This window comes from Aaosphaeria arxii (assembly GCF_010015735.1).
Source record: "Aaosphaeria arxii CBS 175.79 unplaced genomic scaffold BU24scaffold_2, whole genome shotgun sequence".
NCBI lineage: Eukaryota > Fungi > Ascomycota > Dothideomycetes > Pleosporales > Aaosphaeria > Aaosphaeria arxii.
The window spans coordinates 3,472,326-3,485,155 of NW_022983475.1; the positions used below are offsets into that span (position 1 = coordinate 3,472,326).

The 12,830-nt window shown below is 49.5% G+C and overlaps 5 protein-coding genes across 5 annotated transcripts; 2 read left to right on the top strand and 3 right to left on the bottom strand.

Annotated features, from left to right (window-relative positions):
* Positions 1–100: 100 nt before the first annotated feature.
* BU24DRAFT_406364 (oligoribonuclease-like protein) lies at positions 101–705 on the bottom strand (the record flags this gene model as incomplete). Its single annotated transcript, XM_033525759.1, has 2 exons — positions 101–622; positions 667–705. The coding sequence occupies 2 exons, from the start codon at positions 703–705 to the stop codon at positions 101–103; spliced, it is 561 nt and encodes a 186-aa protein (XP_033388075.1).
* A 309-nt stretch (positions 706–1,014) lies between these two features.
* BU24DRAFT_365402 (uncharacterized protein) lies at positions 1,015–5,546 on the top strand (the record flags this gene model as incomplete). The annotated part of the gene is made up of 4 exons (XM_033524272.1): positions 1,015–1,303; positions 1,353–1,456; positions 1,508–3,760; positions 3,810–5,546. Coding segments are annotated over 4 exons (4,383 nt in total), but the record flags the coding sequence as incomplete, so codon positions are not given.
* Positions 5,547–5,770: 224 nt separating this feature from the next.
* On the bottom strand, positions 5,771–7,587 carry BU24DRAFT_476787 (kynureninase; the record flags this gene model as incomplete). The annotated part of the gene is made up of 2 exons (XM_033532941.1): positions 5,771–6,993; positions 7,051–7,587. The coding sequence occupies 2 exons, from the start codon at positions 7,585–7,587 to the stop codon at positions 6,070–6,072; spliced, it is 1,461 nt and encodes a 486-aa protein (XP_033388077.1). The 3' UTR covers positions 5,771–6,069.
* A 302-nt stretch (positions 7,588–7,889) lies between these two features.
* BU24DRAFT_419362 (uncharacterized protein) lies at positions 7,890–8,944 on the top strand. The gene has a single exon (XM_033527198.1). The coding sequence runs from the start codon at positions 7,987–7,989 to the stop codon at positions 8,662–8,664; it is 678 nt and encodes a 225-aa protein (XP_033388078.1). The 5' UTR covers positions 7,890–7,986; the 3' UTR covers positions 8,665–8,944.
* A 1,910-nt stretch (positions 8,945–10,854) lies between these two features.
* On the bottom strand, positions 10,855–12,635 carry BU24DRAFT_126421 (FAS1 domain-containing protein). The gene is made up of 3 exons (XM_033520956.1): positions 11,802–12,635; positions 11,312–11,742; positions 10,855–11,259 (listed from the first exon to the last, which is right to left on the bottom strand). Exons 1-3 carry the CDS (start codon positions 12,267–12,269, stop codon positions 10,986–10,988), a joined length of 1,173 nt encoding a protein of 390 aa, XP_033388079.1. The 5' UTR covers positions 12,270–12,635; the 3' UTR covers positions 10,855–10,985.
* Between the last annotated feature and the right edge of the window lie 195 nt (positions 12,636–12,830).

The window sequence follows — 12,830 nt, forward strand, 5'->3', positions numbered from 1 at the left end:
GGGAGTTATGTTTATTGGCCAGACTGCAATGCTTACTGCTCCATCCAAAGTTTTGAAACATGCAAAGGATCGTCTTGGCAGGCTTTCGTGTTCATTATCATCAACCCTGGATGAAGAATGCATCGCGATAATATTGAGCTTCTTTGATGCTTTCTAGGATGTCCTCCCGTGCCTCATGTAGCATTTTCTTCTTCGGAGCCTTCTTCAGTACGTCCGGGGGTGCCCAGCGTCTTGCCGCTTCTTTAATGCTGCTGACATCTAGGATCCGGTAATGAAGGTGATCGATGACCTCTTTATATGGCGGCTTAATTAAGAATTCCTTGTCTACATGTACAGAGTTGCCGGCTAGCAGGGCGGTGCGAGCCTTTGGGACGTATTTCTGGACATACTCTAATAGACCCTGGGCAGCTTCCTGGGGGCTTGTTGTAGAATCCAGGCACGCTTGCGTAAGTCCAGTTTTCCCATGCTGCTTGGTACACCACTCCCCCATGCGATCAAGTTGCTCTTTACTGTGGTGGACGATGGCTTCGAAGCCACGCTCATCTAATAGGTTGAGCTGATCGTCGGTCACAAAGCAAGCAAACGACATGATCGTGTCATTATCATAGTCCAGGCCGGTCATCTATAGGGGTTCAGTTACGCCGTGAACGGGCTCAATGATCGCACCTCACAGTCTATCCAGACCAAAGGATCTTTGGAGGCCATATCTCGCTTTACAGGATCCAAAAGTGGCGTGCCGTGGCGGGGTGGGGGATTAATGACACGCCCCCGCAAGTCGTAAAGTGTAAATTGTGCACGGAGCATCAAAAGCGCGAGGCCAAAGGTGGTGTCGCGCCAAGAAACCCATTTACGCGTGAGACGCGTCCACGCTATTTGTGCCCCGTCCTCCTGATGTTGAATCTTTCCCCCATTCACCGTCGTCCTCAACCTAATCGTGATACCCCTCGGTGCAGATTCGATTTTGTTTATTAACAATTATACCCTCTTGTAATTCATTCACATTTGTCATATACCATGGCTGCTCGAGCCAAATTGGCAGAGCTTCGAGCTTTGCGCGCTGCAGGCAAGACGCGCCTTTCCACATATGAGGTCGCTGAAGAGGAGCAACTGTATGACGAAGTTGACGAAGAGGGTTACAAAAAGGTCGTGAGAAATCGATTGGATCAGGACGACTTCATTGTAGACGACAACGGTGAAGGCTATGCCGACGACGGTAGAGAAGAGTGGGATGGCGAACACTCCGGCTACCGGTACGCAGAGTCGGAAAGCGAGGAAGATGAGCGGACTACCAAAGGAAAAACCTGTATGTATGCCTGAATACGGTTCAAAGACATGTATCTAACGTGTAGAAGCAAAACGGAAACGCGAAGAGGACAAGGAGAAGCAGGAAAAGATCAACAACGGCATTAGCAAGTATTTCAACAGCAAAGCCGCAGTGAAGGCCCCCAAGCCAAAGGTAGGAAGCATCTACAGCAATATTGGTTATGTGTATTGACAAGAGCTATAGCCTGTTGTCACTGCAGAAGACGATGCCTTCATGGCCGATCTGCTCGGTGAAGTCGACACCAATCTCCCACGCCGCCCCGCCCCTCGACCGATAAAGACGGAGACAAGAAGGAAGACACGCGTTCTATCTCCACCCGTTTCAGAGAATCGTCCCGCCTCCACGAAGAAACAGCAAATTGACTCGGATTCGTACATGCCCGATACCCCACCAGCAGACGACAGATTTGCAGATGACGATGGCTTTCTCCCCACAGCTGACGATGATGTGCCTATGAGCGATCCCCTGCCATCATCACCAGTCGCAAAAGCTGTAGAGAGAAAAGCGCAACCGACAATCAAGGAAGAGGAGGAAGAAGAGGATCTCATGGAGGTTGCTCAGCCAATCGGACAGGCTGGGATTAAGCTTACCAGCGTGAACATGGCTGGAAGACGTCCAGTCCCTAAGATCAAGAAGCAGGACTACCCGACTCCGGCTACTTCGTCACCAGCTGGACCCGCGGTAGCATCAGCCATTGATGCATCTTCATGGAACGACGTAACGAGCAAACTTAATGTCACCAGTAGCCCCGCCCCAGCGACTACAGGTGTTGGCAAGCTCAAGCCTGAGGCAGCATTGGAAGAAGATGGCAGTCTGCGCTTTTTCTGGACCGACTATACCGAGATCAACGGGAGTTTATGTTTGTTCGGAAAGGTTAAGGACAAGCAGACAGGTGCTTATGCTAGTACTTTTGTCAAAGTCGACAACATCCTTCGCAAACTGTACTTCCTTCCTCGGGAACACCGCGTGAAGCACGGACGAACTACCGACGAGGAGGTGGATATGGGCGATTTGTCTGATGAAGTGGATGCCATAATGGCGAAGCACCGCGTCACCATGCACAAGGTTAAAGTAAGCTCCAGGAAGTACGCCTTCGAACTTCCGGATATACCCCGGGAGGCAGAGTACTTGAAACTGCTTTATGGGTACGATAACCCGCCTCTTGCGATGGATCTCACCGGTGAAACCTTCTCGCATGTCTTCGGCACAAACACGTCGTTGTTTGAACAGTTTGTCCTATGGAAGAATATCATGGGGCCCTGCTGGCTCAAGATCGATGCCGCAGACTGTGGTTCGATTCACAACGCCTCCTGGTGCAAGCTTGAGGTTTCGGTCAAGAAGCCTAACTTGATGTCTGTTCTCGACAACACCGATAATCTAGAAGCGCCTCCCCTTACCCTTATGAGTTTGTCGCTCCGCACAACATACAATGCCAAGGAGAACAAGCAAGAGATATTGATGGCTAGTGCCATGGTCTACGAAAATTTCTCATTGACAGACACTACACCTGCCGAGAAATTGCCCTGCAAAAGCTTCACAATCATGCGTCCAAATGGTGATGCATTCCCGACAGGCTTCAAACTGGACGCCGAGAAGCAGAAGGCCAGCATACTGCTACGAAAGAGTGAGGCTGAGCTTTTGAGTGTCTTGATGGCCATGTTCCAGAGACATGATCCAGACGTTCTTGTAGGCCATCGTCTTGACGATATCGACTATAGCGTTTTGTTGAACCGTATGCGTGAGCGAAAGACTCCGGGCTGGCATCGCATTGGCCGATTACGAAGAAGTGAATGGCCAAAGAACATTGGCAAGGGTGGAGGAAGCTTCTTTGTCGAACGCCAGCTGGCCTCGGGACGTCTGCTCTGTGACTTGGCCAACGACTTGGGGAAGTCGCTCATGACGAAATGTCAGTCGTGGAGTCTTGAGGAAATGTGCCAGCTGGTACTTAATAAGCCCCGACAAGAACTCGACAACGAAGCTGCGTTAAAGACTTGGGCATCAACTAAGGACGGTTTGATGAACTACGTGAAGCACTGCCAAGCCGATGCCTTCTTCATAGCTGCTATCTCGATCAAGGTTCAGATGCTTCCCTTGACTAAGGTTCTCACTAACCTTGCTGGTAACTCTTGGGCCCGCACCTTAAGTGGAACTCGTGCCGAACGAAATGAGTACATTTTGCTTCACGAATTCCACAAGAACAAGTACATCTGCCCCGACAAGACCTGGGGCAAGACCAAAGCCAAGAATGATGATGTTGCTGAAGGCGAAGAAGGCGCTGATGCAAAGAAGAAAGACAAGTACAAAGGTGGTCTGGTTTTCGAACCAGAGAAGGGATTGTATGACAAGTTCATCTTGGTCATGGACTTCAACAGTTTGTATCCCAGTATCATTCAGGAGTTCAACATTTGTTTCACGACCGTAGAGAGGTCTGATATTGTACGTACTATTGACAGTCATTTGTAACACGATACTGACATCACCACAGTCTGAAGATGATGAGAAGGTACCCGAAGTACCAGATGAGAAGGAAGATCAAGGTATCCTTCCTCGATTGATTGCAACTCTCGTTTCCCGACGACGAGAGGTCAAGAAGCTCATGAAGGACAAGAAAGCAACGGCCGACCAAATAACAACATGGGACATCAAACAGCTTGCCCTCAAACTGACTGCCAACTCTATGTATGGTTGTCTTGGATATACCAAGTCGCGTTTCTATGCTCGACCGCTTGCCATGCTCACCACCTACAAAGGCCGAGAAATTCTTCGTCGAACCAAGGACATGGCCGAAGAGAAGATGCTTCGTGTCATTTATGGTGACACTGACTCAGTCATGATCAACACCAATGTCGATAACATCAAAGACGCTCTTAAGCTTGGCGAGGAGTTCAAACGTGAAGTCAACAACAGCTACAGGCTCCTCGAGATCGATATTGACAACGTCTTCCGACGCATTCTGTTACACGCAAAGAAGAAGTATGCTGCTATCAATATGGTCCCAGTTGACGGAAAGTACATCGAGAAGCTCGAGGTCAAGGGTCTCGACATGCGACGAAGAGAATATTGTGCGCTTTCCAAGGAAACATCGACAGAACTACTCAATTTCCTCCTTTCCGGAGAGGATCCAGAGGTTGTTGTTGAGAAGATCCATGATCATCTCCGGGAACTTTCGCAGAAGATGCGTGAGTACGCCATTCCGACGCGCAAGTACACGATCTTCACCCAGCTCGGCAAGAATCCCAAGGATTATCCCAATGGAAACTCAATGCCGTCGGTCCAAGTAGCATTGAAGTTGATGGCGAAGGGAAAGCATGTCAAGGCCAAGGATGTCATGTCCTTCGTTATTACGGGCGACTCTTCTGGGTCTGCAGAGAATGCAGCAAAGAACGCATTCCCTGTTGACGAGTTACTGAAGCCTGGATCAGAGCTCAAGCCCGACATCGACTACTACTTGCACAAGCAAATCTTGCCTCCAGTTGAGCGTCTCTGCGCGCCAATCTCAGGCACAAACATCACAATGCTTGCGGCATGTCTCGGTCTTGACACATCCAAGTATCGTGTTTCCACCCTTTCAAGCTCTGGAGCTGCCCAAGACACCGAGATCCACCCCCTCGAGAGCCAGATCCCAGACTCCGTTCGTTTCCAGACTTGCACGCCTCTCCATCTCAGATGCCGCGCCTGCGCAACCGTCTTCCCATTCACTGGCCTTTCAAATCCCCTTGGCTCAACGAAGACCGTAGACACCGTTTCCCACGACGGCGTCCAGTGCCCCAACAGCGCCTGCGGCCAGATCCTCCAAACCCTCAGCGTCGTCGCACAAGTCGAGTCATCGATAAGACAGTACCTCGCCCGCTACTACTCCGGCTGGCTCTGCTGCGACGAACCGCAATGCATGAACCGCACACGCAGCATCTCCGTCTACGGCCACCGGTGCCTCGGTCCCAAAGGCCTCGCAACAGGATGTCTCGGGCGCATGAACTTCGAAGTTAGGGAGAAGGACGTTTGGAACCAGCTCCTATACCTCCAGAGCCTCTTCGACGTCGATCGCTCGAACAAGGACCCCGACCTCGTCAAGCTCGAAAGCGAGAAGGCGGAGAAGAGGAAGGTGCTCGCGCAGTTGAACCGCGAGCGTTTTAACACGGTCAAGGATTGCGTTGGAAGGTGGTTGGATAAGAATGGAAGGCAGTGGGTGCAGATGGATAGTATTTTCAGTTTCGCCCTGCAACAGCAGCAACAGCAGGCGTAGGCGAGTGGCGGTTGTTCATGATTTCCTTTTTCGTTTCCAGCGGGAGTTAGAATTTTTGGGTATTCGGTGGCGGCGGGTGGCATATTGGGTTGGTCTACTGTAAATGATTCATCCACGAGTTGGCATTGGAGATTTCTTTCTGTTCCGTCGGTACTTTCGAAGAATAGTGCATTAATGGTATCATGGAACGTATTCAAGAACAAAAAGCATTCCGAATAATCTTTGAGCAAGTGAATATTATGTATTAATCATGTGGAGGTTATCTGTTTTGTACTGAGGCTATCGGGGTATAAAGGGGGTGGTTCCCGACGTATATTTGGGATGGAAAGTTGAACAGGAGAATGTAGAAGGCGGGGAAGGGCGAAAAAGCAGCGGCTATATAAGAAGAGAAATCTGGAAAATGCAACAATATATGGCGACATCCACTCATCTAAACTGTATGCAAAGGTGGAGCGGTCATGTACGACATTGCGTGAACATTATTTTACCCCCTGTACGTCTCTCAGCTCTTTTTAGATGAGGCCAAAGCCTGCTCGCAAGCACTTTTGAATATTTTGTAGAAGCGATAGATGTCCCAGAAGGAGTTGTACAGAGGAGCGGGGGCGACGCGGAGAACGTCGGGCTTTCGCTCGTCCACCACGACACCATTAGATTCGATGTTGGCTTGAACAGAGTCTAGTAGTCCTGGGTTGAGGAGCACGCTAATCTGGGCACCTCGTTCGTCAGGGTTTGATGGAGTGAGCAGGCGATAAGGTCTAGTGTCCGCGGGCCAGGACAGGAGGAGTCGTTCGAGATAGCGCGTGAGACGGAGACTCCTCGCGCGGAGTGAATCGATGTCTGTCAAGGCGAAGATATCAAGACTGGCCTTGACGGCCGTCAGATCTAATGCACTCGGATTGCTGACTTGGAAGCCACTGGCGCCAGGTATTGGCACAAATTGGTTCTCCATGCGGAACCTGCTGCCCTTATCGCCGCCCCACCATCCGCTCAATCGAGGTCGGTAATTCAGTTGGTCGTCTCCGTTGGCTGCTTTTGAAGATTCGACTTTACCGTGGCGTTCATGAACGAATAATCCACCAATAACGCCGGGTCCTCCGTTCATGTATTTGTAGTTACACCAAGCAGCGAAATCGACATTCCATTCGTGTAACTTGACTGGGACATTGCCAACGGCATGAGCTAGATCCCATCCTATCGTGATGTCATTCAGGTGGCAGTGGTGTGTTATGAGCTTGATGTCAAAGTATTGGCCAGAGTAGAACTGTATACCGGGTAACAAGACGAGAGCCGTACTGGCCGCATGCTGAGATATGACAGAAAGAATGTGCTCATCGGACAGGTAGGGTGAATCGGGATTTGGGGGAGTGATGGTCACGAGAGCATCAGGCGGTAGATTGTGGTGGGCAAGCTGAGAAAGCGCTGCGTACTACACTTCCGTAAGCAGGTGTAACACAAGTGAGGAAAATTTGCTCGTAGTACTTACATGATCACTTGGGAAAGCTTTACCCTCAATGATGATCTTGTAGCGCGTTGCGGTCGGCTTGTAGAAACTTGCCATGAGGAAGTGCAGGTTCGCAGTCAAGGTCTCCATGACTACAACTTCTTCGGGCAGTGCACCGACAAGTTTCGAAGTCTGGTCTTTCATAGCATCATCCATATTAAGCCATGGAGGGTGACCATTTTCAAGCTCCTTGAAGTGGCCGAAAACACCCTTGGACGACCATGTGTCGAGATACTTGTGGATGTACTCGCGGGTTCGCTTGGGCTGCAGTCCTAATGAATTTCCACAGAAATAAATTGCCTCTTCAGCATCATCAGATTGTGCCGTATCGTTCCGGTCAGCACTACCAGAGGTGGGTGCTGGTCCATAGCCCGGATGCTTCAAATCGCCCTTTGTTGGGATGATAAACTCATTACGGAGCTTGCTCAAAGGATCGTTCGCATCTTCCTTGCGAGCAAAGTCCTCAGAGAACAATTGCTTGTCTGAGAAGTCGGCGAATGGATCCTGTGCTTGCGGCATAGCTATAATTGTTGGAATTGGAAGAGAAGGAAAGGTTGAGAGAAAGAGATAACGCAGCGAAACGAGTGTGGGTTGAGCTTGTTTAAGATGCCCCCGGATTGTTTGGTTGGTTTTGAGGGGCAATTGGCGGGGCTAGAACGCGGAAGCATCCACCTTATGTAATTGACACCTTCTGCCGCCGCTAACCGCCCTAAATGTATTGGCATTTGTCTCTGTCTGTTCTCTAGTCTCTTACTCCGTAACTTACTCCGAACCACATACCATTGACACCGCCAACCACCCTAGTCGCTCTGACCTCACCACCACCAAAGAAAAAAGTTCCAGCTTCCTCATCACCAACTATCATCCCTCTATTATTGGAGAGAGGCTCCCGATCGAACCCTATACCCCATCAACAAAATGCCACCTACAACTGCACTGTGCACCTCATGTCTCAGAACTACGTTGAGACCGACTACTCTATCCTCCCGCGTACTGCGCAGCTCATCGCGAGCCTATCGCATGACCGCCGCCACTCCTTCGCAAACGCTTTACCTGGACTTTCTTGCACCTTCAGCAACCCGCACATCTCCTAAGACACTTCCTCGAACCCCGTATCCGCAGACATGGCACCGGAACTACGCTGTGGCAGCCGCCGCTCCCGAACAGTCTTCGTCTTCCTCAGTACCGTATAACGCCCCAACGCGCGCCATTCTCAATCCCAGGACAGCGGAGGATGGAACGCCAATGTCAATCTCCATCTCTCCGCGCGCCGTCAACCGCCTCTCCGCAATCGCCGCCAGCGATCAGAACCCCGATACCGCGCTTAGGGTAACAGTCGAATCTGGCGGCTGTCACGGCTTTCAGTACTTGATGTCGTTGACAGATCTATCTACTTCACCAGCAGCGGAGGATGATACCGTATTCGAAGGGGACAAAGGAGCAAAAGTGGTGATTGATGAATCTAGTTTGGAGCTACTGAATGGAAGTACCGTGGATTATACTATGGAGTTGATCGGTAGTCAGTTCAAGGTCACGGGGATCCCCGGAGCTACGAGCAGTTGCGGATGCGGAACAAGTTTCGATATACAATTGTAAGCGACTATACTACAGACAACCAACTATCATTTCTGAAATCGGTTATATCTGAAATTAATACTTGGATAATATCTGGATATCTTGATGTATCGGAGCCGGTTACCTTTTCATATTGAGGTCTTGTCTTTCTCGTTGAAGAGCATGGACATGACGGTGATGGCCAATTTAAACAAGCATGGACGTATCCAATGTACCATACTTTCTTACTCACGGGGCGAGGAGAAGGTCACAACATTAACGTAGAGCAAATGTAAAGGATTAAAAGAACATAACTTCGACTGTCAAGTTTGTACCAAACTTGTCTTTAAGATGTTTGGTTGATCTAGCTTTTTAATATGTTCTTAATAGCAAAAATGTTTATCATCGAACCACGCCATAACTCCTGCTATCATGTACATCATACAAATCCTCTAAACGTTAAAGTTCCCACGTTTATTCATTCATCGTCCCACATATTGCAAGACCTGAACTACTGTGTAGTCACCAACATCCATCCATGTCATGTTTCGATTACGGATCATAATTCTTCATCCTTTACGGCCCTGTAAGCCTGGAGTCCCCAAGTAACGAACACCCCTTAAGTTGATACATGCTGGTTTTGTGTCGTGTATTCTGTATGTCTTGGTTCATTCTCTTTTTCTGGTAAAGAGTAATTCGAGACAACTTGTGGTGAAGGCGGGAGCATATCTGGATTGACGGCTGTCACCTTCCATGATGAATCAGTATCAACAGCCAAACAGAGAGAGAAAAGTCTGATTTCTTACATTCGTGCAGTAATCTCCTAGACTTGAGGCCGTCAATATGGATAGCGACTTGAGCAGTAATGATGTAGCTAAACTCATTTTGTTGTTATGTTGTGATTATATTACTGATTAACGGGAAGGAAAGATTGATATTGCAGTGAACCGAATTAATCAAAAATGGCGGGTTAAGTCTTAATACTCAACCTTATAACATACAGGATGAACTTGGACTTCTTTTTACATCGGACATTCCGACCACCAAGACACCAAAGACACCAAAGACGTGCTGCGCAGCTCGTAGAATCTCTAGTAAGCAACACAGCAAAGTATATTCAGCTTTAACAGCCACACCGCGAACCAAGCCTCAATTCGCTCCCCATATTAACCCCAAACCCCACCCAAAAAGTCGAGCAGCTCTTGTCGCAGTCGTGGCTGAACCCACCTCGACGACAGGCCAGAAATCTCCTGGCGTGCGAAGCAGCCAAGAGCTGAGCTGAACCTCTCACATCGTCTCACTCTCCCCGCCATGAGCGCCTAAGAACGCAACAAATGAATAATTGGCCGGCATGGCCGCCGTGCTCAGCTAACCAAGCCAGCCCTATTCATAGCTGACGATAGAGAATCGACAATGGCAGCTCTCCACGTTGCAGCCATGGTTATCACTAAATCATGGTTTCAACCTTGCTTTTCTTGCGCACAGTCACACAGTCACACATGCACATAATACACACACCTTTCTTTCTCTTCTCTAAAGTCTCCTGCGAATTTCCCTTCATAAGTAAACAAACCATCCTGACTCTTCCAAATCTGAACACAAAATCAAACACAATACCCCACCGTCCAAAACCCCCAACAAGAAACCAAAACCAAAAACGAAAACAAACCCCACAACCAAACAAATGCCACCAAAACGCGGCGCCTCCGTCCGCAAAGTCTTCTCCAACATCCTCGTGCTATACCGAGGCGCGACAATCCGCCGGCAACAAAGACACCAAGCGCTGTCGCGACGCCGGTACTCGGAGTCCACACGGTGTCTCATTCGGCATGATGAGGGGGCCGCCAATGAGCGGAGAAGGGAGGCAAGGCATGTTGCGGAGAGGCAGATTGCTATGAGTGACCCTTTTTACGCTGGCGTGATTATGTAGGGTTAAGAGTGATGAGGTAGGTTTTGGGATCTTTGAGATTGGGATTGGGGTTGTATTGACGATGTGACAGATGCGATTATTTGATTGTTATGGCGCAGGAGTTGAGGGTTTGGATTTTTTTTTGGGAGGGATTGAAGAGATATGTTGGCTGGGAGGTTCCACATGTGATTGATTCATTGTGAGTAAACAGAGGAATATCAGATCAGGTTATATCAGGTCGAAGATAGTTCGAAATTGGGATTTATTTACAACGAGAAAGGTATACTACAAAAAGCCCATAACGATCGTAAAACAATAAAACATCAAATATCCAATTGGAAAAGAAACCCAACATCACTCATTCCCATTAGTCGTTCTCACTTCCCTTTTAACCAGAAAAGGCTTCAATTTGCCATTTTGTCTCTTTTGTTAGGGTACGAGCACATCAAAATGCTTACATGCCAGCCATGACGGCACCGACGGCGCCGAAGAGGGCGGCCGCACCAACAGCACCGGTCTTCATGGGCATGGCAGCACCAGTTGACGAAGAAGTCTCACCGGCGTTGGTGGAGGCAGGGCCGGGTCCCTCACCAGTGGGGTTGATCTGGGTGGTGGGAGTGGGCTGGCCGGAGATGAAGGGGACTTCGCTGACGGGAGTGCCAGAGAATGCGGGAACACCTTCGGTGGCGCTGGGTTCTGGGGTGTTGGTGTTGTTGGGGTTGAGGACCCTGGGGGTGTATTAGTACAGTCAATTGGAGATTTTGGCAAATGGAAACTTACTCGTCAATGATGTGGACGACACCGTTGGCGATCAAGACATTGGGAACGACGACGCGAGCGGAGTTAACGAAGACAGTGCCATTGCCATCGATTGTGATGGTCAGGTTAGCGCCATTGGCGGTCTGGAGGGAGGTGCCGTTCTCAAGTGTGTTGGAGTATCCAACAGTGCCGTTGATGAGATGGTAAGCAAGCACCGAACCGAGGATGTCAGTGGCATTCTCAAAAGCGGAGCCAATGGACTGGAAAGCCTCGTTGGTAGGAGCAAAGATGGTAACATCGGGAGTGTAGTTGACAACATCGATGAGATCGGTGGCATTGATAGCACCGCGCACGGCAGTCAAGTTAGCGGCGTTGGCAGTGTCAAGGAGATCCAAAGGAAGCGTGAGGACAGAGTCAATGATGTGGATGACACCACCGGTGAAGTTAACATCCTACAAATCATGTGATTAGTTGACTGGAAATGAGTATTTGCTGCGGTGCGCAAACTTACAGCTTGGGAGACAGTGGCATTCTGCAGAAGCCCAGAGTAGAAGACGGTCTCGTTTCCAACTACGAGAGCCTCCACGACTTGTCCACCGGTGACATTGGTGAATTTTTCGTCAGTCAATAGAGTCGGCACGAACGTGCTAGTGTTTGTGATTGCCGATGCAGGGATCGTTCCGTTCAAGACATGGTAGGTGAGTAGAGCAGCAACGGCAGCAGGGTCACCGGCAAGCTCCTGGAATGCCGGCGACTCTGCAAGCTTATTGAAAGCATCATTCGAAGGAGCAAGAATCGTAATGTTGGTCGCGTTCGAGAGAGTCGCAAGCAATTGCGGATCGGCCGAAAGGAAAGTAGTCAAGTTCGAGAGGTTTTCCTGACCAGTCAATGTTGCGTTCAGATCCTGCACAGTTTGATTGTTCTCCTGAGCGGCAACATAGCTCGCAAGCGCGAGGAGAGAAAGGTGCTTGAACTGCATTGTGTTACAATTGGACGTTCCTTGAGAGTCAATTGATCAGAATGTGCACGATGGAGGAAGACAGGCAAAGGACGAGGCCAATTGAGCAGGTGATGCTCCAAAAGAGGGGAATTCCACCTTAAGTATGCTATTCTTCCTTGAAAACCAGCTTTCGCCATCTTCTCCAAGACAAAGCCTGCTAGCCACCCTGGCGACATCCAAAGTCCAAGTCAAACCTTCGGATATGCACCAATGAGTGAAGCACGAGCCAGCCTAGCCATCGGCGAAGGCTCATGGCATATGGCTCATCATACAATCCTTGCGCTTAACCTGGGTACAATCACTGATAGCCAAGCTCTGAAGTGGCAGTGAAGTGCTAGCGATGCTGGCGATGAAGAAAGACAGGCCCTTGGCTAAGAGGAGCATCCGTTCATAATGCTGACCCACATACGGTTAGGCCCGCTGCTGCGGGACTGCAGGTGGAACTAACGAAGATTTTGCGTCACAGTCCGGATATATGAAGTGGTGATGTATGGATATATCAGCTCATCTCCTGTCTCACAGGAGTCTCCGGGCTATGTG

Bases quoted from the DNA above. Each gene is read 5' to 3' on its own strand.
- BU24DRAFT_419362 (XM_033527198.1), top strand. From the start codon at position 7,987: ATGCCACCTACAACTGCACTGTGCACCTCATGTCTCAGAACTACGTTG.
- BU24DRAFT_126421 (XM_033520956.1), bottom strand. From the start codon at position 12,269: ATGCAGTTCAAGCACCTTTCTCTCCTCGCGCTTGCGAGCTATGTTGCC. The intron at 11,743-11,801 runs GTAAGTTTGCGC...CATGATTTGTAG, and splicing joins ATGCCACTGTCTCCCAAGCT to GATGTTAACTTCACCGGTGG. The intron at 11,260-11,311 runs GTAAGTTTCCAT...ATACACCCCCAG, and splicing joins GTCGTCCACATCATTGACGA to GGTCCTCAACCCCAACAACA.